Source organism: Acanthaster planci, unplaced genomic scaffold (assembly GCF_054643075.1).
Source record: "Acanthaster planci isolate LZ-2023a unplaced genomic scaffold, COTS_SCS Contig3, whole genome shotgun sequence".
Taxonomy (NCBI): Eukaryota; Metazoa; Echinodermata; class Asteroidea; order Valvatida; family Acanthasteridae; genus Acanthaster; species Acanthaster planci.
In genome coordinates, this window is record NW_028257627.1 from 298,796 (window position 1) to 323,537 (window position 24,742).

A 24,742-nucleotide genomic window follows, 5' to 3' on the forward strand; every position below is an offset into this window, starting at 1 on the left:
TTTACGTCTTTTTTTAAACAATGTCCCATTTGCAAAAGTGCCTCGCTACCCTATGCAGTACTTGTGCTATTGCCTTGAAGCCCTTTAATAATTCTGAAAATTGCATTGGTGCCCTGCTTTTTTATACAAAGTCAAGGCAAAACTTGCCATGCCCCTATTATGCTTTAGTATCAGGGCTGTTTACCAGCGCTTAGTCTGCTGCATACAAAGAGCGTTTTTGAAATGAGTGGATTCGGCTTGGACTTTGCTTTCTCTGGTTCCATCCATTTTAAAGAAACGTTTTAACCACTTTGCGCCGTTGGCAGTTACCAATGTTGATGATGCTTGGGCTGGATAATTATCGTTTTTTTTCTGCTTTCAAAATTTTTTAACAATTCCGAACTTCATTTACTGGGCATTCACACTCACACAAAGGACTGTCTGGTTTCTGCTCTAATCTGACAGACAACATGTATTGATGCTGGAATATATCAGCCAGGCCTGCTGCCTTGTAAAAAGAGCCCAGATTGTGTGGTGTTACGTAATTTTCTTTTGTTCACAAACCTGGCACAGTGCGCTGCTGACCTCTTTTCGATAGGGGCCAAATTAGCATGCAGCGGTGCTGTGTGGCTCATCGCTGCATTGGTGGAACGCTTTTATCCCCGGTGGTAATCTGATCGCGCTAAATTCCCAAAACTGTGGTATACTGTTTTAAAACACGGCTGGATTGTCTCCACTGTTGAGAGTGAAAAAATGTTGGTAATGCCCAGCAGCCTGGTCTTTTGTTACAAGTACGGTCTTTTGTTACAAGGCCCAGTTCCCTTTGTCTGAAGCGAAATGTGTTGTAGACCGAAATGGGCTACTACATTGTGCATGGATCATTTTTGTATCCAAAAACTTCGTCAGCGGACTCCCCATGATGCAGTAAAATTGCTTTCATGAGACCTCACTATTTCACAGATTTTTGTAAGTTTTGATCTGCTAAACACGGGCATTTTTTTCAAGTAGCATTTTAGAGGCTTTCCGGTACATCTACACAAAACCAGATATCATTTTTGGATGATTTGAGTCTGAAACACCTTAGAAAGATTGAAGTTTAGATCGTGAATGTGAGTGCATTTGACCACCAAGCGATGAAGTGCACCATGATTTTCTGATTTGCGGCCGGTCAACTTGGCGTCCATGGGCGGTAGTCTCACATGTGCCACTGTACATGGGTGGTTACGGACTTACATGATTTGGTCTATGCTGTCATGAGTTCATGGTTATCACTAAGCACTGTTTTTTTTACTGTCTTTTTCAAGAGAAATAACAATTACTAGTAAAATTGCTTTACTAGTATTATTGTACCGTGTTTACAGAGGTAAAAGGACTAACTTACATAATATCGGTACTCAGTTCCTCCATCTCTTAGGGAGTACAGTACTTTCCCCACAAAAAAGAAGAGCACAATACGAAACCATACTGAGGGCTAAAGAGTACTGTTCTCTACTCTGAGTAAGGAAGAAGGGTATTGTACTCATGGCTAGAAGACAATTATCTAAACCCCTGCCACTGGCACTGCGTCCCTTTTGAAATTCTAATATCTTGGGCGTGAGCTCCAAGAGGAGGTTTCAAATCAATTCACACTCTTTATTATTAAATCCCATTTGATAGCCACTTCCCTTCATGCACCTGCAAGATCCATACCTCTCCTCTCAGTGCAGTGATGGAACTTATTTTCTACCGTACACCAAAGGGGGAGTTCGGCTTTGTGTATTTCACACAATGACGCTACAGGGTTTGCGAAGTCTAGTATTCGTACATATACACACGTACTGATAGATTAGCAATGTATACTTATCCTGCTCTTGTCGCAGGAAGCACCTGCTCCATCAGGAATCAAGAGAAAGCTGCGTAATGGAGATTTTGGTGATGTGATTTACATGTTGTGTACATGTACATGTGCATTTACCACACCAGTGCACGTACATGTACTCCACAGTAAAGAAAAAACAAAGTTTTATGCTTTGAGGGCATAATAATATTAGCCGTGTCATGCACAGTGTGCACATTCACAATACATGGATACAAGATTCATGCACAGTTAGTTGTACACATGTACAGGTGTAGTTCAAAAGTGTTAAAATTGCTGTAATGATTACATGCAACTCAGATACCGGGTAGTAAATCCTGATATACATGTACACATAACTTTCTCGACATATAACCAAAGGAAAACAGGCCCAAATGGTCTGGATGACAGTACCCAGTACTTGATGGCAGAGGGGAGGGGAGAACTCTAAATAAAACCCTTCCCCTGTTCCAATGAGTCTCCGAATGCTTAGTTCTTCTAATTCCCTTATCTTACCTGACTTAAATTATTGCAATATTATCTGGTCGCATACATCTAACACAAAGCTATACTGGGTAAAATGAAGGAAAGTGTGCCAACTAAGGTGTCTATCAGCATGTACACGTACTGTATAGGAGGTAGGGTATTGTGTAAATGTAAGAAGGTCCACATGGGAGTTTGACAATTCTCTCCCCCCTCCCCCCATTGCATATTTGTATGATAAGTTCACATACAGGTACATGTAGAACTGTAATCTGTCTTTTGTTACCTTGTACTTTAGCCAAAGTGATGATGTTTATTTTGATAAAAGGACTGTTCTCTCAACGTTCTCTTCCCTCTACAACTACCACTTTCCTCTCATCTCTAAAACAGTTGGGAAAACCAAGAAAAATCAACCTTGGATTAATCGGTCCATCATCGATTCCTGCATTTTCAAAAACAGGCTGCGTAGGAGATTCTTGCGTAATCCCACGGAAGCAAACAAGCAATATTATAAGGTTTTTCGCAACCGATTAACAGTTACTATTCGCTCTGCAAAGAGAGATTACTACGCTTATCAGCTTCATCGAGAAAAGGACAACCTTAAAGGACTTTGGAGAGAAATAAACAGCATTCTAGCCAAGAGGAAACATACTTCCTCGCCTGATGACTTTGTCCATGGAGGAAACATCCTCTCCATCCCTGCAGATATTGCCAATTCTTTTAACACATTTTTTACAAGTATTGGTTCTTCCCTAGCAAACAAAATTCCTTCCTCGGCCACTAACTTTACCGACACCCTTCACAGTCCTACATGTAATCCTTCCTCTTTTTTCCTCACACCAACTAATACACTAGAAATCATTCAGAGTGGCAAGAAATTTAAGAAGGGAAGCAGCTGTGGATTTGATGAGATTAGCTCCACTGTTATTCCTCTTTTTGCTGAACCACTGAGCTACAGTACATGGACATGCACATGTATATCTTCAGTCATTCTTTCCTAACCGGCTCTGTCCCCCTGAAACTCAAGATTGCCAAAATCATCCCTATTTTCAAAAGTGGTGATAAGCGAACCATCAATAACTGCAGACCTATTTCTATTTTACCTTGTTTTTCCAAAATTCTTGAGAGGCTCGTCTACAATCGTCTTTCACAATTCATCTTTCAATTTCAGATCTTGTTTGATTAGCAGTGTGGTTTTCGCTCCAAACACTCAATTGACATGGCTCTCATCCAACTGGTTGACAAAATCAACACTGCATTCACCAACAAAGAGTCATTTATTGGTCTGTTTATTGATCTCTCTAAAGCCTTTGACACTATCAATCATTCTATTCTTCTCTCTAAACTTAATTACTACGGTATCAGGGGAGTCCCTCTCACCTGGTTTTCTGACTATCTTTCTGATAGGTATCAATATACTTCCATTAAAAATGTTGAGTCTCCTCAACTCAATATTCAACATGGGGTCCCTCAGGGGTCCATCCTTGGTCCTGTGCTCTTTTTGATCTTTGTTAATGACCTTTGTTTTTCTTCTCCAACCCCACACTTTACTCTCTTCGCTGATGATACCTCGATTTTCTACTCCAGCCCTAGCGTCTCTTCATTGGTCGAAACTCTCAATTCTGAACTTATCAATGTTTCCTCTTGGTCCAAAGCCAATAAACTCTCCCTGAATTTCTCCAAAACAGACTTCATCTTCTTTAGCAAGGCTGCTTGTTCTCAAAACATCGACTTACCTCTAGTAAAGGTCGATGGTATTCCCATCACAAGGGTCGATTCGCCGAAATTCTTCGGTGTCTATGTCAACCACAAACTCACTTGGACAGAGCACATCTCTTCTATTACTAATATTATTTCTGGCAGCACAGGCGTATTGTCCAAACTTTGTCTCTTTCTACCTCCCGAATGCTTAGTTCTTCATAATTCCCTTATCTTACCTTACTTAAATTATTGCAATATTGTCTTTTTGCATACATCTAACACAAAGCTACATGTACACTCTCTATACATCACTCAAAAGCGAGCTACATGTATCTTAATCGGCACTCTATCACACCATCAGGAACACTCTGCACCTCTATTTTCAAGGTTACATACATGTACTCTTACTTTTTATGACTTAAATAAATATCTCACTGGTATCTTTATGTACAAATTCACACAGAATCATTTGCCCACCAGCTTCTCTTGTTTCTTTTCTTCAATCCAAGATACACACGGTTATTCTCCCAGATCCCGTCACAATTTGTATGTTCCATTCACCGGCACCCTGTATTCCAGTTTTACTCTTCGCTTCTGTGGTCCCCGTCTGTGGAACACCATTGATAGGGAAATCAGAACAATGCTGTCCATTGGCCGCTTCAAGTCCTCCTACAAAAGCTTCCTCTCACAATATGTTACATGCTTCTCATCCTTAGACAATGTCTTCCTTTACTTCATCCTTTATCTCGCCTTTACTTCTGTATCTATGCATTTTCAAGATGAATTTTTTTTGCGTTGGGGAGATGTTAATTATATATAATGGGTTTGCCCTTACCCAACGTATATTAATAAGCACTGTATGCTCAGTGCTTGTCCGAGAGCTTGCGAAAAAAACCTCACAAGCTTACTCGGGTGGGACTCGAACCCACGACCTCCTGCTTACTGGTGCAGATGTCTCAACCACTCGACCACCGAGCTTGCCGGGGTCGGCTGGCCGGCCCAAGTCAAATGAAGCAACGGGTACCACGAACTATTTTCAAGATGTCCCTAGTCCAATTGTCTGTCTACAGACTGTTCTCTACAAGCCCTTGCTTACATGAACAGCTCCATACTTTCTATCTTCACAAGTTTCCTCTATTTTCTCTTATTGTATGACACAGTATTTATGGATCTTATGTATTTTACGTGTATTCTTGATTCGTATTTTAATGAAAGTATGGAAATAAATGTTGCTTTTGAATTGAATTGAATTGAATTAAGACAAAGTTCATGATTATTTCTTCCCCACAACTTCAACACAAAATCAAAATCCAAAACCTACAAATAGGCGATGCTGTTCTGGTACCCAGTACGCATGCCCGCAATCTTGGTGTGGTGTTTGACCGGTTCTTAAACTTTGAAAAACATGTGTCCAAGATTTGTCAGACATGCATCTAAGACGAGTAGCAAGTATCAGACACTTACTTTCTCAGAACGCAGCAGAGCAACTCATTCATGCCTTTATCACTGCTAAACTTGATTTTTGCAATAGCCTGCTCACCGGTCTTCCGCACGGTACAATTCATCGTTTGCAACTTGTACAGAACGCTGCCACACGTCTTCTAACGAGCACCAAAAGAACAGCTCACATAACTCCCATTCTCAACAAACTACATTGGTTACCCATCAAATACAGAATTCAGTTCAAGATCCTCCTCACATTCAAGACACTCCACGGCTCTAGTCCCCTTTATCTTGCAAACATGCTGCAACTCCGCTCCGTCAGGCCGGGTCTGAGGTCAACAAGTAATACCCTAGTTGTTCCCCGGACTCGGCTGGCCAGTGCCGGAGACAGGGCTTTTTCTACAATTGCACCACGCTTATGGAACTCACTCCCGGATCATCTAAGACAAGAACATGACATCAAGCAATTTCAGCATCATCTCAAAACATTCTTCTTCTCACAAGCTTTTTCACTATGAATGCACAATTGAGTTTTTCATTTTCCACCTAGACCGGCGCCTCTGAATGCTTTGCAGATATAGTGCGCCTTATAAATGCTTTATTATTATTATTAATTGTCTCATTCCTCTGACCAAATTTTCCACCGGAAAAGTATGCACCAAAAAATCAAGAGAGAAAAAAATGTGCAGAAAGATTTGCTGGTTGATGGTAATGATTGGATAGGACTTGAGATGCATACTAGTACATATCTTATTGTCCATGCTTTGATCTTTTCCTTTCAGGGGCGATACAGTGTGAAGGTCAAGACGCTGCTTGTGTTGTGGATGCTGTGTTTCATTGGGCTGTGGGTGATGTACTTCAGATACGGCGACCCTGAAACGTGCAGTGGAGAACAGGCCAGGACATTTGTAGTGAGTAATGATATCTTGCCATATTTAAACAGGCAGTGGTAATGGAAAATGGTGATGGAAAGTATGCGGGTAGGTATCCTATATTTACATGCAAGACAAAAATCTGTTTACATGCAAATTACTCCATTAATGACTCCAAAGCCAGTGTTTTATACGTGTACATGTATCATCTGCTCTCCAGTGACTTTATGGGTGCATTCCCGTATTGAAACATTTAAATGGAAAAATGGTGTCCATTTCATTTGTAAAAATTGGAGCCAGTGTTTGATACCATCTGCTCTCCAGTTTCTTGCAACACAAGCAATAATGTCTTTCACCGGAAACTATAGTATCACTAAATACATGTACAATCAGCATTCATGGAGTACTTATTGGTACATGTATCCCAGCTGTGGAAGTTCAATGTTTTCACCAATTGGCACATTACCGGTATATACATGTACGGTACATGTACATGTACATGTATATTTGTTAAAGTGTTTACAAACATGTACATGTAGCTATGTGTACATGTGTATGTGTACAAATCTTTCAGCTTGTACTGCCAATAGGCACAAAAATTGTGACCTGTTCTGCAAAAAAGGGTAATAAGTCCCGCAATGCCAAAACACATAATGGCCTGTTCTACATTTATTTTGGAGAGGGCAAAATTTCTTCAAAAATGTGATTTTGTGTTTTTTCCTTTAATAGCTTCTATAATATTTATATGTTGGAAACTGATGAATAGAGATGAAAAGTTGATCATTCAGTGAAAAATCCTGTGTAGCAGTGCGTTTCCAAGCGCTACACAGTACAATGTGCCAGTACGTCAGTTTATTTGTCTGAGAGATGAAGTCATAAAGCCAGTGTTGATTCAGGATATGTTTTTGTTGGCTTTCAGAATAGTCTTCACTGATTCAAGCAGAATTCTTCTGGATCTAATGTTGACTTAGGGGAGTTTGTGGTCTTTCCCAACTTGCAAAGAAAAATCCAGAGTTCTTTTGCTTGTCTGTTGCAATAATAGTGCTCTTTCCCAAGGAAAAATGTTGAAGCAAAGAATCGGTTACCAGTGTTAGTTTCTTCACCCCCATGGTTTATTGTTACTCCTTTTCTAACATCGCATGTCACTTTTCCTCTTGCCTACATGCTTTCATGGATCCTTGATAGTGGTTGGCGGTTACCAGTTACATGTATATCTAATTCTTCGGCAATAATCTCAGTCTTGCAACAGTGTGAGCAAATTGTCATGATTGTGAGTAGTTACCGGTACAGTACATGTACGGTACATGAGCCCAGTAGCCATGGAAGCTGGTATTCATCTTTTGATAGCTTAGCAAACTGTGATGACAAGAACTTTTGCCACGCGTAAATTTATTTGTGCAAATTTCAAACAGCATTCTGAACAATCCTGTGCTATGGTACAGTAAGTGCAGAAAGTGCTTTTCACTCTATCCGTGGTTCACTGGACCGGCACCGTAAATTATAAAATGTGTACGGGCGCATCCAACTACTCATCGCAGACAACACGCCGTATCGGCCCGTGAAGAACGCGACACCACAGCCTATCAATAATGCAGGTGTGTTTCACACTCAATTAACTTCTCTCTGTTGTAGTCGAGCTTCTCCATCCCACATGTACATGCACTGTACATGTACATGTAGGTGTCGCGGGGACTTCACACATTAAAAAACTGCTGAATATTTGCATAAAATGTGTCTGTTCCCTCATCCATCCCTCCCAATCCAGCTCTGTAAGCATCAAGCCAGTTTCCTTACTTATTCCAGTTTCGCCCGTACACATTAATTGAATTTAAAGCTACGTTGTACATGTATGCACATTTGTACAACCGGAGCATATTGCTGGGTACTTTATTTTGAAGCAGAGGCACCTTCCTACTTAGTGCATTGTACGGTACATATTTTATGCCCTTAAGGCTTACATTGTAAATGATGTACAGATGACGAAAACTTCAAACTTGAAAGCCATTAATTCCTTAATTATTCACTGCCTCTGTCTAGGTTTTCCTCTGGAAAAGTCCATTTTGTTCTCTAGAAAAATAGATGAGCATGGACATGTACGTGTACAATACTTAATATTTATGGAGTAAAGTGCACTGGACAAGTTTCTTTGGCATACTAGTTTTAATTGATTGTACACGTACATGTACATGCAGCGCTGTATACATACATGTACATGTATATGGGGCCTCTGGGGGTGGGGCTGCATTCGGAAAAGGGGGGTACCAGTAGGGCCATGGGCATTTCTGTTCTCTGAGCCAAACAGTTTTAATACAGTTTCACTTTTTTAAGTTGGAGGATGTGCCGGTAAGGAACATGTGTGCCAATCCTTTCCCTTTGGTCCCAATACATAGTTAAATGCACATGCGCATGTAGTGTTGTACGGTATGTGGTGACACATTGTCCCCACTTAAATTCATGTATACACATGTACATGTACACTGTATGTGACCTGGCACTCCGCTCTTCCTATTGTGAGGGTTCAAAGTTAAATGTTGAAGTGGAGGATTTTGTAATATTTGGAAAGAGTAATCCGTCTATTTTTTCAAAGTTTTTTCACTGGATCAGATACTGTACATATGTGCATGTATATAAAAATGTCATTTGCTCAGCATTTTGGATGATAGCATTATTCGTGCCCAGTCAGAAATGTTGAAACAATGTCAGAAATAAAGACACAAAGTTGCCAGAATAATGTCACGCTGTCACCTTAAACTTTTATCCTAAGTGTTCCATGTACATGTACATGCCATTGGAAAGCTCTCTTTCTGCTGAATTCAAAAATATCAATATCTCCATTTTTTGAAAATTCCAACTTTCAACAGATTTTGTGGCGTTAGGTCACATATAAATTTTGTGCCAACTCTAATTATGCAGCCTTGGAGTGCACAAGTTACCAGCTCAAATTTGTTGTGTAACATTTTGTAGCAGTTCCCCTCCCCAGTACATGTCCATGTACACTGTACCTTGACAATTTATTTCCAACTCAAAGCCTGCTGAGCTACACAGGCTTTTCTACAAGTTTTTGCCACAAAAGCTTCAAAGTGTGAAAACTAGACTGGTAATTTTTTATTATGAACAATTCACGCTGTACCCAGTACACACATACCCTGGTACATGTACATGTATGCAGGTTTATTGCTTGTATAAGGTGCATATGTCATTGTCCGTTACATGTACATGTAAGCAAGTAAATGTACTTTGTGGCAAGGGCATAGTGAGCTTGAGTGAAATCATTTGTCACTGTTTGTAAGTTTGGAAGTTTTTCTTCAAGCCTCTGGACTTAGAGAGGTGTTAGAGGGAAGGAAGCAAACTAAAGTAGATTAGGATACGACGTAAGAACATCAATTCCCTAGATTTGTACAACTGAAATACTTGGTATATACATGAAAAACAATATTTAGGCTAATAGGATAAGCTGCTGTCTAGAAAATTTGGCAGTGTGTACCGCTGTACCGGTACTCTACACGCACCATGTGTCTGTAAAAACATTCAGGGTACATGTACATGTACTTTCTTCCACATTACCCGCTGAGGCTCTCAATAATAGTGATTCATAAAGCACCTTAAATACAGATCAAAGCACTGTAGATCATTATTACCCCTGCTCACTGGGCCCATGAAACATTCCAAATACCATCTCAGCTCCCTGGGGAGTATACAGCTTGATGCAGCCACTATTCGGTGCAAAGCGGCTAAATCAACCACAAGAACCATCGCTGCCCTCACAAGTACCCAATTACTCCTGAGTGGAGATAGGCAATGAGTGACAAGGTGCCTTGTCCAAGGGCACATGCACCATGACCCCGGGCTGGATTCGAACCCGCAACCTGCGCTTTATCCGCCAACTGGGAATCCAGTACTCTTAACCACAAGGCCACGGCACTCCACAACTCCACTCATAAGAACCTCAGCTGTAATATAATCCAAAGCATTTCAATTATTGATACTGTTCTAGCGGACTTAAGAACAAGCACTCTGAATTATTAATGCATGTATTTTTCCATGAAAAAAAGGTATGTACATGTACCAGTGCGTATGCATTAAAATGTTTCCACCTGGATGACTGCAAAATGAGCCAAATGCCATTAGCCTTTTGAAATGTGGCAGACACAACAGGAGTGCGCTACCGGTATTTGAAGTGGGTACATGTACATGTACATGTATACAGGTGTAATCCAATAGCACCCTCCTATTGTGTCCGCCATAGGGGTAACTCAAACAGGCTTATGAAAAAATGTTACAAGTACATTTACTGGACAATGCACATGTGCATGGAAGTGCCCCTATGTGTAGTACATGTATCTTCCTTAGCACACTGTCATACCAGCTCCTAGTCTTGGTTCAAGTACTGGTGATCAATAATCCTGCAGGAAAACTGCCGTCATGTGGTATGTTTTGAGAGGCTGTAACTATCATTTTAGGAATCCAACATGTACCGGTACATACATGTACCGGTATAGTGAGTTTTTTCTGTGTTATTTTTTGTGATTTTTCTTGTTCGGGAACTATGCACATGTACCGATATGTGGAATGGTTGCATTATTATTAGCACGTCCCCTGCTCTTGAATGTTAAAGTCCATGTACACGAATGTGTCGTAAATGAATTTCCAGAACTATCAGTGTACATGTATTTGATTACTTGCCTAATGCTTATCCATCATGTTGTCACAGGTTTACAATGTAGACAGGTATGTACATGTAGAGTCTGTGGTGATAAGTGAACAATCTCGACTTAAGATGCCCTGATCGAGAGGCACGGAGGACGTGCAGTGATTAAATGTGCAAAATGAGTTGGAATTATTGAAAGCCGTGGACATCCAAACACATTTCTGGCCATTCATTCACAGAACTTATGGTACTGTTGTTGACTTGAGCCATTCTGTTACAACGTTCATTAAAAAAAAAAATCCATATACATGTACAACAGTGTCAACTTTCCTTCACAATGTTCAACTAAGCCGCAATGCTTTCGCATTGCACCGGGATAAGCTTCCCCAAGCAACTGGCTCAGCAGGTCGGTTACTTAGGCCAAATTGGTCCTGGAGTAATTGCAAGGAGTCATGTGATTGCCTGGGGGGGGCAGGGGCAGGGGAGGCAATAGCGATTGATAAGATGGAAAGAAATTACAAGTACCTGTACACGTACCCGCAATTGCCATGTGATGAATGCTTGCAAATAGCCCCTTTTTTTGTAAATGAAAAGTTAACACAGAGGTAAATCAATAATCCAGATTTGTATGTCCAACAACTCCTTTGGAAAGTTTATTTGTGCAGGGCAAGCTACATGTACATGTACATGTACATGTAAGTCTTGGTGTGTACAACCACCCATGTATGAAATCAAGATAGTATGGAAACTCTGGCTCATACCATTCTTGTACAGTTTGGTGATACATGTAGCATGCATGCAGGTCAAGCATGTAAAGGCTTGGAAATAATCAAGTGAGGAGCTGAGAGATTTCACTGTGTCTGAATACATTGATATATGAAAGATGGAAGTGTACAAAGTACTGCCACTTTCTTCCAAGCCCATGGTCTTCGTGCGCTTATGTCTGCTAAATTGAAATGTGCTTTCACACCACCATTTTGATTTGATTGCTTTTTCCCTGTGAAAGTGTGATAACTACGACAAAGGCGTTGTGGCTGGCTCCATGTGCGAAGAACTCTGCAAGCAGACGAAAGTGACGCTCGATGGCTGTCTAGCCCAGGATACATTTCACCAGGTATGATTTGGCTAACGTGCACCATGGTATAATAGATGCCCTCTGTGATATAGCGCTAACTTGCGTCATATCCGATCCCAGCCCATGCAGCGATCCGTTGTGCATATTGCCCATGCCCAGCAGAACCCGTGGGGAGGAGTGTTGAGGCTTGGCGTGTCGATTTCATGCATGCCGAGGTGCTAGTTGCACAGGTCATTAGCTCCATAGAATAAGTTCACTTACAGCAGGGTGCCTTCAAGAGGCATGTACCATACATACGTATTAACCATGTTAACAGTCCTTGGTTATTCCCCCATCATCAGTGCTGTGCAGGGGCTTTGGCAAGCATGCAGTGGATCATTTATTCATACTTCCTCGGTAAGGTTGGGGTTTTGGGTCCCAAGTGGGGGTAGCGCTGAGATCATTATGAAAACAGGCACTGCACTTGTCATTGTAAGGCATGAAAAGGTCATTGAAATATACCGGCACTGTAAAGGGAATAAATATGTGCTTGGCCAATCTTTACTGGATTGGGAGAATGGACGCTGATAATGCCCAAGGCGAAGGCAGGGAACATTTTTTATGGTGGTCTGTTTTTCAACCTTGTATATCGCATCTCGTATCTCTATCTCACATCTCCGTTTCACATATTGTGCCTTGTATCTTGTATGTTTATTGGGAAAGAGGCTAATCATACATGTTGCCTCTGCGTGATAAGGTTAGAGGAGTGGAGTTTGGCTGCCACCATGAATTTCTTTTTTTTTTCGCAGACTGTTTTCTTAAAAGAACTGTTCTGTGGCTAAGAAATTATGCATCAGTGTACGATGTGCGTGCGCACACTTGAGTGCTACTTTGTGAAATCGAAATTACTGTATATGGTTTGACAAAATAGCACGCAAGTGCAGTTGAGTGCTGTTGGTGACAATTCACTTGGTTCGTGGTGTTGGTGACAACTTACTTGGTTTGTGGCAGATTGGAATAGGGAAACACTTCGGTGTGGTCGCCCATTTGGTGTGACTCATCAGGGCAGCTGGAGCTCTCACAAGGAAATCACTTTGCCCGAAAATTGTCGCTCAGCTCCCAAGAGTGACAGTTTGCCCAGCGATAATCTTGAATCACTTCCAACATACTGTTTGTGTCTTTCTAAAATGTCCTGAGAATATCCAGGGGTTTGGTAAATTTGGCCTACCGGTACATGTACAGTTGCAGTTACATTTCTTTGAACTAAAGCTCAGTATTGTTGTATGCGTACATGTTCATGTTACTGGAAATACTCGACAGAAATGCTTCATATCTGAATTAAACAAGTTCAACACAAAAGTCCATATTACTTGTTTTAAGAATTAGAAAACGGGCCTGTTCATGTGTCCTGTAACTCTCCGTATGAAACTAGAACAACAGATAAATTAACTGGAGCAGGATTTGAACCTCCAGAATACCATACTGTGCACTACCAAATAAGGTATTCTAACATCTCACCCACATATTCTGTGCTTTGATTGGCTGAAAGTGTGTCATGTGATGCTTGCTAGTCGTACTGTTTTTGTACCACCACTCCTAAACATGCTAAAAGGCTATACACATGCAGCCCCGCTCTGAAAAAGAACTATGTCTGTAGCAACGAAAACTTAAGAAATAGTACCGAGGCGTGTACATGTATTTCAGCTCATACATGTACATGTAGCTTAAACCTTTATCTGTCACCCGTTGAACCAGGCTACGGTACATGTACATGTACGTACTAGCTACAAAGTTGTTGGTTAAGAGAACAAGGATGCAAATAGTCAGGTGCCCTTTTAAATACCTTTATGTTACGTAGTGTAAGTTGTCGATACACACATTCTAATGTCTCACAGGATTTGCAAAAAGGAACACTGATGCTATGCTCTTTGGTGCTTTATTATTGATTTTTAACTTACATTGTGCAGAATCTGTAGGTGAGTGTCATAAAACACAAATTGACTGCTTTGTCTCCTGATGAAGTAAAACTAGTCCCGCTCAGTGATCCATGAAGCATTCTACATTTGTATATTCCCTTGGCTTCACCTCAGGTAAATTGAATACTACATGGATCACCTCGGGAGGCTAGTTTTACTGTACCGGTAACTCGAAACAGTCAGTATTTGTACACGTACATATACATGTACCGGTATTCTGGTACCCAACCCTGTTGTGGTACATATACAATGTACATGTACATGTAGTTCCTCCTATAAATTTGCTAGTAAGTTGGTAGAGCCTCGGTATGGGTAATCTTCAGTTACAGGTTCAAATCTCTTTCCACTCAATTTCTTCCGTCCAGTCTATTTTTATACATGAACATGAATACTATACATGTTCATGTACATGTATGTTAGCACCAAGTTGGCTTTCCCATAGTATGCTTTGTTTGATAGTTTGTTTCCAACATTTTCAGCACAGAAAATCCTCTTACGACTCAGTTGGAAAACATCATCTTTCAGATCTGGAACCAGTAGAAAGTGGTGATAAATTCACAAAAATGAAAATGTACGTGGAAATTTATACAAGCAGTTGTCTGAATGATCTGTGAGCCCCGTCCAGTCTTGTCCAGTGTGTTTCTACATTCATGTACATGTAGTGATTACAGTTGGGAGGTCTTTTTTGTTCTTGCATACAGTTTAATGCAAAATGTTGAAATATCTTGAGTAATGGTATTATACTTCATGAATCATATGTGTATCAATCATATGTACAAAATGGAATTACTGGCTTTGGAGAATGGACATGACAAATTCCTAAGCTGCAGGCGAGGGCATTTTCAGCATTCATATGTATTCCATTCAGAAATACCTTATTCAAATACCATAGTCAAAAGAAATCAATACATGACGAGTTTCCACCAATTTTGTTCTAGAATTTTACTTTCCTATTCCCAACACCCCCATCCATTCTATGGTATATTCCCTGTGCAAGTTGTTCAGTATAATCTCCACATGTTGACCTGCACATGGCGTGTTCTTCATGCCATGTTGCCTGAGACTCTTGAACAATAGGGATGGATTAAATTGCCTTGTATCCAGGTGCCAGAGCATTTTTTATAAAGCAGGCATTATCAAATCTCCGCAGGCATTATCAAACGTTAATACGCGGTGAGTTACATTGCGCATCGTTGAATGGGGAAACTGTCTTACCAGTAGGTACATGTATTTATGAATGCACATTAATTGTACTGTACACATGTAAAGTATTTACATTAGGCCTTTTCACACGAGCGCGGAAACCGCACATCTGCGACAGTCGGTGCCACAGCGTCTGTGTCATACGACGTGTGAGATTTCTTCGCGGCCTTTCAGATGGTGCAATGTTTATCGCGTAGCTGACGTTCCTCGTTTGGCCATGATTTGCAGTTGCGGTCAAGGGTTAATTTGCATTGCTAGTAGTTTGCTATGTTCTTAAAGTTAGAATCATGCGGTACCTGCAGTTTTCCTGCTATGCATTTGCAGGCCATGCGTTCTTTGCGGAATTTGATAGTTCATGTAGTTTATTGCGTGTCCGTACTCTGTTCCGTTCTGCTAGCCTACATGTACATGCTAGATTTACATGTAGCAGCCCGAATGGAAGAAGGATGCATTGACTTTCCATTTTACACATCACCATTTGGAGTAGCCAAAGGAGTATTTCTGTGTGGAGAGCCGCCATTTTTGAAGATGTCATCAACTAGGTGCACATGCATAATAAAATTCAGCCCAAGGACCCTCGCAACGATCGCGCGCTCTGCATTCACGTGACCGATCTTGGTGATCATTACACAGATTTCACATTGATGCGAAGCTGTGGAGAAGGTCTCGATCGCCGCGACCATCACTCGAGACCTGTGCTATAAGCGTGTGATTTTTTGACAGAGGTCGACCTTCACACGACGCGATATCACTGTAATTGTAACATCGATATGATTTCATAGCATAGGGTACGACCTCTGTTATCGGTGCTCTTGTGAAAAGGCTTATTGTGTGTGTTTTGTGTCTTTTGAAATCTCATTTAGCCCTGATCCTTGAAGTGTTGTGTAACCCATGCAGAATCTTGTTGAATTTGGCATGGCATGTGGATTAACTGCAATTTCCAAGCCATAAAGTTCTTGCGAGGAGTGTTCCAGAATATTTCAAATGTGTTGTGCAAGAAACCAGTGGTACACTGTACATTCATTGCAGTTAAGGGCATAAAGCCCCATGTGACGCAAAAAGTTTCTTCAATTGTTGAAAATCCCCCCAAACCCTTTGATCAATTTTGAAGGTTCTTGGAGGATTAAAATAGGGCTAAATGCATATTTTTTTTTTATACCTGTGTAAATTCCAAGTGTTGAATGTCAAGTTTGCAGTCGATAACTCTTTTTTTTCTGTCCTTTCTAAGGCATTCACAGGTACACTGAAGAAACCACCGAAACAAAGAAAGAATATTGATGAACCCCTGTACATCAAGCAGCTCTTGAATCCTCAGCGGGAAGGGTTCAACAAGCCTGCCTCTGGTAGCTCCATGGAGGACCTGCGCATCATGATCTCGGCCAACCTTAAGCGCCATCTGGGTGACGCTATCAACCTGGACAGAGTCCAGTCCCGAATACTCAACCTCGCTGACAGCAATAATGATGGTAAGGTCTCGCTGCCGGAGGCCCGCTCCATCTGGTCCCTCCTTCAGGCCAAAGAGTTTCTGATGATGATGGTCCTCGGTGAGAGCGACTACATTCCACGCCTCCTGGGATTCTGCGGCAACATGTACATCATGGAGGGCATTCACGCCTTCAGGCTGTATGGTGCAGAGTTCCCGCCATTTGTTGACTTTGTTTTGCCAAATTCAGCCCAAAGGTTTTTTCAAAGAAAGATTGCCCCGCCCTGGACAGACAGGGCTCATATTGTTGTTGGATTGTTGGAATTTGTTGAGGAAATCATGGAAGGGCCAGCGGGCAATCTTTACATGTGCCATGTAAATGAAATGGGGATTGGGTACACGGCATATAGCGACGTGAAGATCCTGCGATTGGACGGCGTGCTGACCGAGCAGGCTGTACAGAGCAGCCTGCGAGACCGGACGTGCTTTGGGGACGGCGACTGCTTGCTCGGGGAGAACTGCCGCTCCCCGTGTGACAAGTTGACGGGGAGATGCACGGGTGAGATGATGCAACCAAACCTCCAGCGCGTCTGCCATATGCTCAGCGCTTACCTCCTGGACGATTCGCCGTATGAAATACTCCAAGAGCTCCAAGATCTCCTGAGCAAGTGCGAGGATTTGAAGTTTGGCAGCAAAAATATGAACATGGACCATTCCCTGGTTCTCAACAACCTCAAGTCGTTGCTGTGGAAACAGGTGTCACATCTCAAGAAATTCTCCAAGACATCAAGGACATAGTTGCAATTCACATCCTACATCGGCCCTCTCTTTGTTGGTCAAATTGAATGCCAGTATTGAATATCTTCAGTAAGTTTCTTGGCTGTGCTTACATCAGCCCCCTGTTTGTCCTGGTCTTTATTTGTTTTCAAAGTTTCACCACAGGAACCAATTTGGCCTCAAGGGGCTATCTAATGTACCGATACCTATAGCAACATTCAAATGATACCGTGTTATGCTGGACACTTTCGTCTTCGGGATATAAGTACATGTACATGAAACCAAAGTCTGAAATCCATGCTGATGGCTAGTAAAGTATCACGCCTTAGCACGCAATGATTCAGTCTTCGTTTAAGCTACCATAGCTGTATTCCTTTATGAGGAACCTACATGTATTGTGTGATGTGACTGAGACTTTCATTTGAGCTGTTTTTGTGGTATGGCGCAAGTGTAAATGCAAGCCAACAAGTACACAGTTGTAAAATGTTGAACTTCATACATCCAGCTGTATACTGTATAGTTGTGGTTTGGTACCAAAGAAAATGGAAAGCTTGCAGTAGCCAGATGCCACATTTTGGAACCGTGAACCTGTGTGTTAACAGCATGCAAATTTTGCAGCTCTCTGTAGAATTTCGTACATGGTGCACATGTACAAAAGGTCGTTTGAGTTCTTTCCAAGAAAGAGCTTGATCTGTGTACTTAAGGAAGTAAGAAGTAAGATTAATCTTTTGAGACGATTTGCCTGCACAATGGTGAGACTGTTTGTGGGCACATTTATACATCAAAGCGACTGGCGGATGCTAGCATGGATTTATTAGTTTCAACTTATTAAGCGGGTGTTGATCATGCATAACAAAATATTTATTTTTTAGTCATGTTTATATACATAGAAGAAATGTTGTCTGTACATATTGAAGCTTTTACCAAATTATATGAGGTATGAATCTAAGAGCTGGAAATACCAATCCCCTGTGTACCGTATTTTGAGCAGGTTTTGCTTACTGCTTGCACAACCACACAGATGTGTCACACCACATCACAGCACCTGCTTTCAAAAGTCTTTCTAGACCCTATTTGACAACTGTGTCTGACGTATTCATGAATTCCTCAAGTCAGCTTGATGTACAGGCGGCCATATTTTCCACGTACATGTACGTACATTGTACATGTACACACACACATGTAAGCCCTTTTCGATTTCCACACAACTCGCTGATTTAATCTTTGCCCTTTGGAGCCTTCCCCTAGCCCCAAGCCAGTATTACTAAAAGGAAATTCTCAGCTTCTATTCATGTTCTGCTGCTTAAGTATGGTAATGCACTCTGTGTTTAGCAAGGGCACTTTCATTCAAGACAAGCTTTCATGCTTGTGCAGTTAAGTATTTATTGGCTGTTGTAAAAGCGCAAGTAGCAAGAAGTGATTTAGAAGCGCTTCGTATACCGGTGCAGCTCAGACGTCTGGGTTTGTGGCACAGCAAACCCGACTTTTGAAACTCGACCTTGTATTTAATATGTTGTATGTAATCATTTTTGACTAATAAAGATGACCGTAAAGTTAGTTGGATATTGTTTGATAATGTCTGATTTTCCTCAACACAGTGAACATTCGATGTACAAACCTATGGGAATGTCCATTGTCAAGAAAAACATTCAGACATTTGCTGTACATGTACAAACCAATGTGAATGTCCAATGTATAAATGTCCAACTGACTTTACTGTCATCTAATAAAGATAACATCCTAACCGTCCTCGCTATGTTCCTTTACCTACAACAAGGGATTCTGAAATTCTCATTAAATACATTTGCATGTAGATCAACTTGTAAATCTACAGTGTACAGTTCGTATAAATTTATTATGTACATGTACATACATGTACATGTACATCACACACAGGCTCTTTAATGTGGAGTATGTATTTGAAGTTAGTGCTGTTATGCTTATTCTTGGTGGTGTTGTGTGTAATGACATGCATTTTACCAGTACATGTACATACATGTACATGTACCTGTGCATGTAATATGATATTGCACATGCACTTGTGGTATTGAACACTGTGTAGTGTAAATGTTGACTGATGCTGTGAACTTTCATACAATCATGCGCTGACACGTAATGTGCACGAATATTTTGCTACATACATTTTGTTCATGCCTCTTACGATTGAACTTACTTGACAAATTCACCTTGCTGGCCATTTATTTTTCTCCTCATTTTCATGAGTATGCAACCTGTTTGGAATTACAGGACCATGTGCTTACCTTCAAGAAAAAGAAAGAAAATGGCAATACTCTGTCGAAAACAGAATTTTTCACTTCAATCTCCTTTCTTAAGGAAGGTAGAGAAGGTGGGTTTTTGAACGCTTACAGTGATGAAGCAAAAATGGGAATGGGCCTTATACTAGAAAGCCCAAGTGCAGTGGCCTGAGCGTGCTGTCACTTCCTGCAGTCCTCGTCACAGAATAGGACTGGTGAACACAGAAAGCTGCAATGTTCTCTCATTTCACCCTATGTGCTATTGTTCAATCACCCTTGAGGGATGTGTAATTACTAGAATTTTTTTTATGTTCAGCCATTTATATTTATTGCCGATTTGCTCACTACGTCCATGGATTGTTTGACTCTTTTTCTTATCCAAGTCCTTATTGTAGAATACATGTACCTTTACATTAACATGAACATACATGTACCCACGCTCCCACTGGCGGCTCAACATATCTGTTGACAAGGCAAATTGCCTTGACGAGTTAATTGCAGTTGGCAGGGAACCTACTGGTGCACCATAATGTTAATGGACATATGGTGATCTATGAGAGGCAGGAGTATACTTGCCGAACATTTTCCTTTGTGTAGTGAATACCGTAGCATTAGACCTGTTATTGGAATTCCCAAATATCACCATGAGATCTTCACAATGGCGTTGTGGTACTAATAGTGTGGAGGTCTATAGCGTGGCATGTATGGCACGTACTTCCATTACGGAGGGCAATTTTCTCTAACTGTGGTCGAAGTTTTTTTCATCCATAAAAAGTCTACACACCCCCCCTTCAGGTGGTGGTACCTTTTTTTTAAGTGCAAGCAATTTCGGTACCCATAAGAAAGGTCAGCAATATGTCTCTGGGGGAGGGGCAAGTACCCCCTTTAATATGCTACTGATTACTGAAGAGGAGCCAAGTGGAATTTTTGTTGGAGTGAAGTGCTTTTTTTTTTTGTGCAGTTCCTTTTTGCACTCAAGAATTATGCACAAAATAACTGCATGTACTGTACATGTACACCTACCTACATGTACATGTACACTTACCTACATGTTCACCTACCTACATGTACACCTACCTACATGTACACTTACCTACATGTACACCTACCTACATGTACACTTACCTACATGTTCACCTACCTACATGTACACCTATCTACATGTACACTTACCTACATGTACACCTACCTACATGTACATGTACACCTACCTACATGTACACCTACCTACATGTACACCTACCTGATCCTGTTTAATTAAAGAACATGCTTGATGGGAGAGGATGGTTGAAATACCTTTTTGATGATAGTCCGTAATGAGAGCAGATACCACTGCACATTCAGATAATTTGTTGAAAATTACATGTACAGTCAGTGATTGTTACAGTCTGTGAAATAAAGCTCAATGTTCGTTATTTTAGCCATCTTCTCATAAGGTTTTCATTATTTAGGGCCTTTCAAATTGGGGTCTACACTTTCAGCCGTGGGGTCAGGAACATGTGTTGTTTGTACATGTATAGAGTTCTTTCACTACAAGGATGAGTGTCATTTTTTATTCCTCAGTTTGTGATTTGCACAACAGTGTTTTGGTCAGGTATTATTCCACTATGATATGTGGACATGTCATGTACATGTGAGGTACATGTATGACTTTGCTTCACATTTATGATTTTGATCTACATGGATGATTTTGATTTACATGTATGATTTTGATTGACATTTATGTGCTTAGTCCATGAACTCCTGCTAAGTTGACTTATAGTCCCCAGCCCTTCAATTTTAATGTGATGACTTTTTCCACTCACCTTGAGGATTTAGGCTTATCCTCTTTTCACCTCCATAAAACTACTATAAATACTTACCTTGCAAAGGAAATCACTGTAAGAATTGAATTATTTACATGAAGTAATTTAACTGCAATTGCCAAAGTGGTAACTTAAAAAAAACCATGTATTTATTGATAGTTTATGATTAAAAAATTCTATAAGGATTCTCCCCCACCCCAAATGGAAAAGGTACCAATAATAATGTTACATGGCATCTAATAAGCAAAGATGACATTGTGTTTCAGTATTAAAGCCCCAAAGCTCAGACACACCCTCAGTATTGTTAAATATTATTTTATGACTACATCATTGAAACCAGTCGGACAGGCTGCTGAATAAATGGGAAGATGCCTATTATAGCAGAAACATTTGTGATTATTTCTACTTTAGGTGAATTCCTTGCCTTGACATGAACAGCACGAATGGAGGGTGTTTGCCTTCGGTGCACCTCCATTTTAAAGAAAATTGTGCTGTTGTGATTGGCAAAAGCTGAAAACATTTGTACTGGGCATCTCCAATTATTTGCACCTTATTAGTAATCACCTCGACAAGAATTTAGAATACTTTCAATCGATAACTCATTCCTATCCTTGTCAACCCAACATACATAATATAGGATGTAATCAGCAAAGCTCTACAAAGCCCTTGAAGGTTGCTTGTGGGCAGGTTTTTGACGCATTAACTGCATTAACTGTCCTGAAGCACCAGACAGTGTGTCCCTCTGTTTTTGCTGAATTGATTACTCTGAAAGGCGAAGCTTGCCCGTCAGGTATTTTTTTCTCGGGTTTGCACATAAGGGGCACAAGCAGTCTGGCAAATTACGAAGGATGCTGAAGTGTTCAACACTACATGCAGATGGTTCATTTTACAAACATGTACAAATGTATGGGAACGTACATAACCAAACAGTGATTGTAGTCGGACATTGACCCTAGGGATAATCTGAAGTGATTGGCAACTTCCCAAACAGTAAAAAAGCAGTAAGCTTTAATTTCGTTTTCATTCCCTAAAAGTTGCATTATTAACACTTATTAGCATTCTGATGTTTTCCGCAACTGTATGTACATGTCTTCTGTATCTAAGACTTGCTTGGGTTTCACTGTTTCCTGTTGTTACTCATTTTGTGTCTGTTGACTTGTACCGTCAGATATATTTGGCTGCACTTTGGTGTCCAATTTTAACTTGGGCATCTTGTTCCATTGTTGGTTTGTTTGTTTGTTTGTTAGGATGTCTTTGTGTCTGTTTAATGCTATTTTGTCTTCATAAATAAATATGAGCTCACTATTATTAACACAACTTGTAATTTGCAATGTATTTTTTTTCAGTTTACAATTACAGGATTTCTGTTTTGTTCCCTTTGCAATATTTAGTAATTTCCAAGTATGGATTGTGACATTGTGCACATGTATATATGTATTCAAAATGATTTCAAATCTATGTAATAATCATATATTTTTATGATTGTAGTTATGTGGGGTATTGGGTATTATAATCATTGTTTATTGAAATTCGGAATTAACTTTTATTATATGCTTAATACTTTGAGTCTTAACAGTAACATTATTCTGACAAGCGTTGCTTTAATACCAATGTTCTCCAACTCATCCAAAGATTTCTTGATATCCTGAATTGGAACTTGTACATGAATGAATATTCATTTCCCTTGGCCATTTGTTTGTAGAGCTTCCGTTTGTAACTGGTTTTAAATGGTTTGAAGAGGCAGAGTTGCCCAGCTGACATTCCATTATGTGATTTATGACCATATGTATGTGCAAACACTGTATGTATGATTTAATTTCACTATTATCCTGTGTGTAAGTACACACAATGTGCAAATGTATACATTAAATGAAGTCCATTCAAGTTTTGCATCAGTTCTACCATATGTCTGGTAGGAAAGCGTTATTTTATATCACGAATTATATCACGAGGGTAAATGCTCTTTATATTGTTAGTTGTTCAAAATAATTACTACATTGTACATATGACTACCCATAGTTTGGCTCATTCTGTCACCCATGAAAACGAACTAAATTTCACTTCCGAAAATGGTCTCACGTCTGAAAATGGTCTTACTTTGCACATCTTCAAAAGTTGGCGTATCAGCCGTTCTGTAATTTAACACAGTGCATCACAGACAGGGAAGTAATTGTTAAAAAAATAATTCTACATCTCTTCAATTTCCTTTGTGATTTATACCAAAACAGTTTTTAAAGTATTTCTTTAAAACAAATTTAAAAGAACTTCTTTTACAGTGTCTCAAAGACTCTTTAAGTTATGATGTCACTCTGTAATTACATGTAAAACCACTCACACCAAAGAATTTCAGGCGTTTTCGTTTTGTTCAAAGTGCACTGCAATCCACATAGGCCTACATGTATTACCGAAAGTTGTTTTGGAGTATATATCAGCCTTCTAACAATACCACTGGGCAGCTTTGAGTTGTCTGTCCATTGCTTTGGGGTTTAACCCACTTTGTCCAGTAGTTTTTGGTTTTCATGTTTCGTAGCGACATGGAAAATGGACCCAGCAGAATTGACATTAGATCATAGATCGTTTTACACCTTCACGGTGTAGTGCAGTGAGAACGTGCTATGTGTACTTGCAAATTTAGATACGAAGGCATTTGACCATGTACGCAAGTGACATTTATGTCAGCTCATTGTCGAATGCTCTTCAGCCTTAAGAATATTTTAGTACTGATTGTTGATATGCCCGTCAAATTTAAAGAACCACAGACCTTTGCTTATAATTTATCATAACCCTGGGACTTAATTCAGAGCCAAGTTTTAAGTTTCACTGTTCCCCGTCCCTTGAGATGTGGAATAACTTGAAATGCGGGAAATGGTGGAAGCGGTGACAAATCGCCCAACCACCTGCCACTGTACGGTATGCAGCCATTTAAAGATATCACCAAGTCTTCCAGTCTCCACTGCATCACTTCAAAATTTGCCCTTGTGCACAAACGCGCCGTTACGCAAAATCTGAGAAGTTAAAACACCTGAATATGATGTATACCTTCATGATACAAATATCTTACTGACTCACGAACTTTTGTGAAAACGTTTTACTGCTACCCAACGACTATCAAATTTTGCAATATTATTGATGTTTCATGTGCTTCTTAAGTTCAAAGAAAGAGCCAACTTTCAACATGCTGGTTGAGTTTTCTGGTTTTTTTCTCACTAATGTCAGTTAGTAACTGAAACGATTGCCGTTAATGTTGTCTGCATATCCAATTCGTTCGAACGGTATGTCGTCACACCAT

The 24,742-nt window shown here is 40.3% G+C and overlaps 1 protein-coding gene across 4 annotated transcripts in view; it reads left to right on the forward strand.

Moving 5' to 3' along the window:
• The window catches only part of LOC110981057 (divergent protein kinase domain 1A-like), a 40,030-nt gene extending 16,693 nt beyond the window's left edge, over positions 1-23,337 (forward strand). For 3 of the 4 annotated variants that reach the window (XM_087131593.1, XM_022238239.2, XM_022238237.2), the window contains 3 exons: positions 6,223-6,351; positions 11,967-12,074; positions 16,422-23,337. In XM_087131593.1, the coding sequence (XP_086987719.1) occupies positions 6,223-6,351; positions 11,967-12,074; positions 16,422-17,414 (1,230 nt within the window). In that variant the 3' untranslated portion in view covers positions 17,415-23,337. The remainder of the gene's footprint in view (positions 1-6,222; positions 6,352-11,966; positions 12,075-16,421) is intronic. The other variant, XM_022238240.2, reaches the window with a different exon arrangement.
• The last annotated feature ends 1,405 nt before the right edge of the window (positions 23,338-24,742 follow it).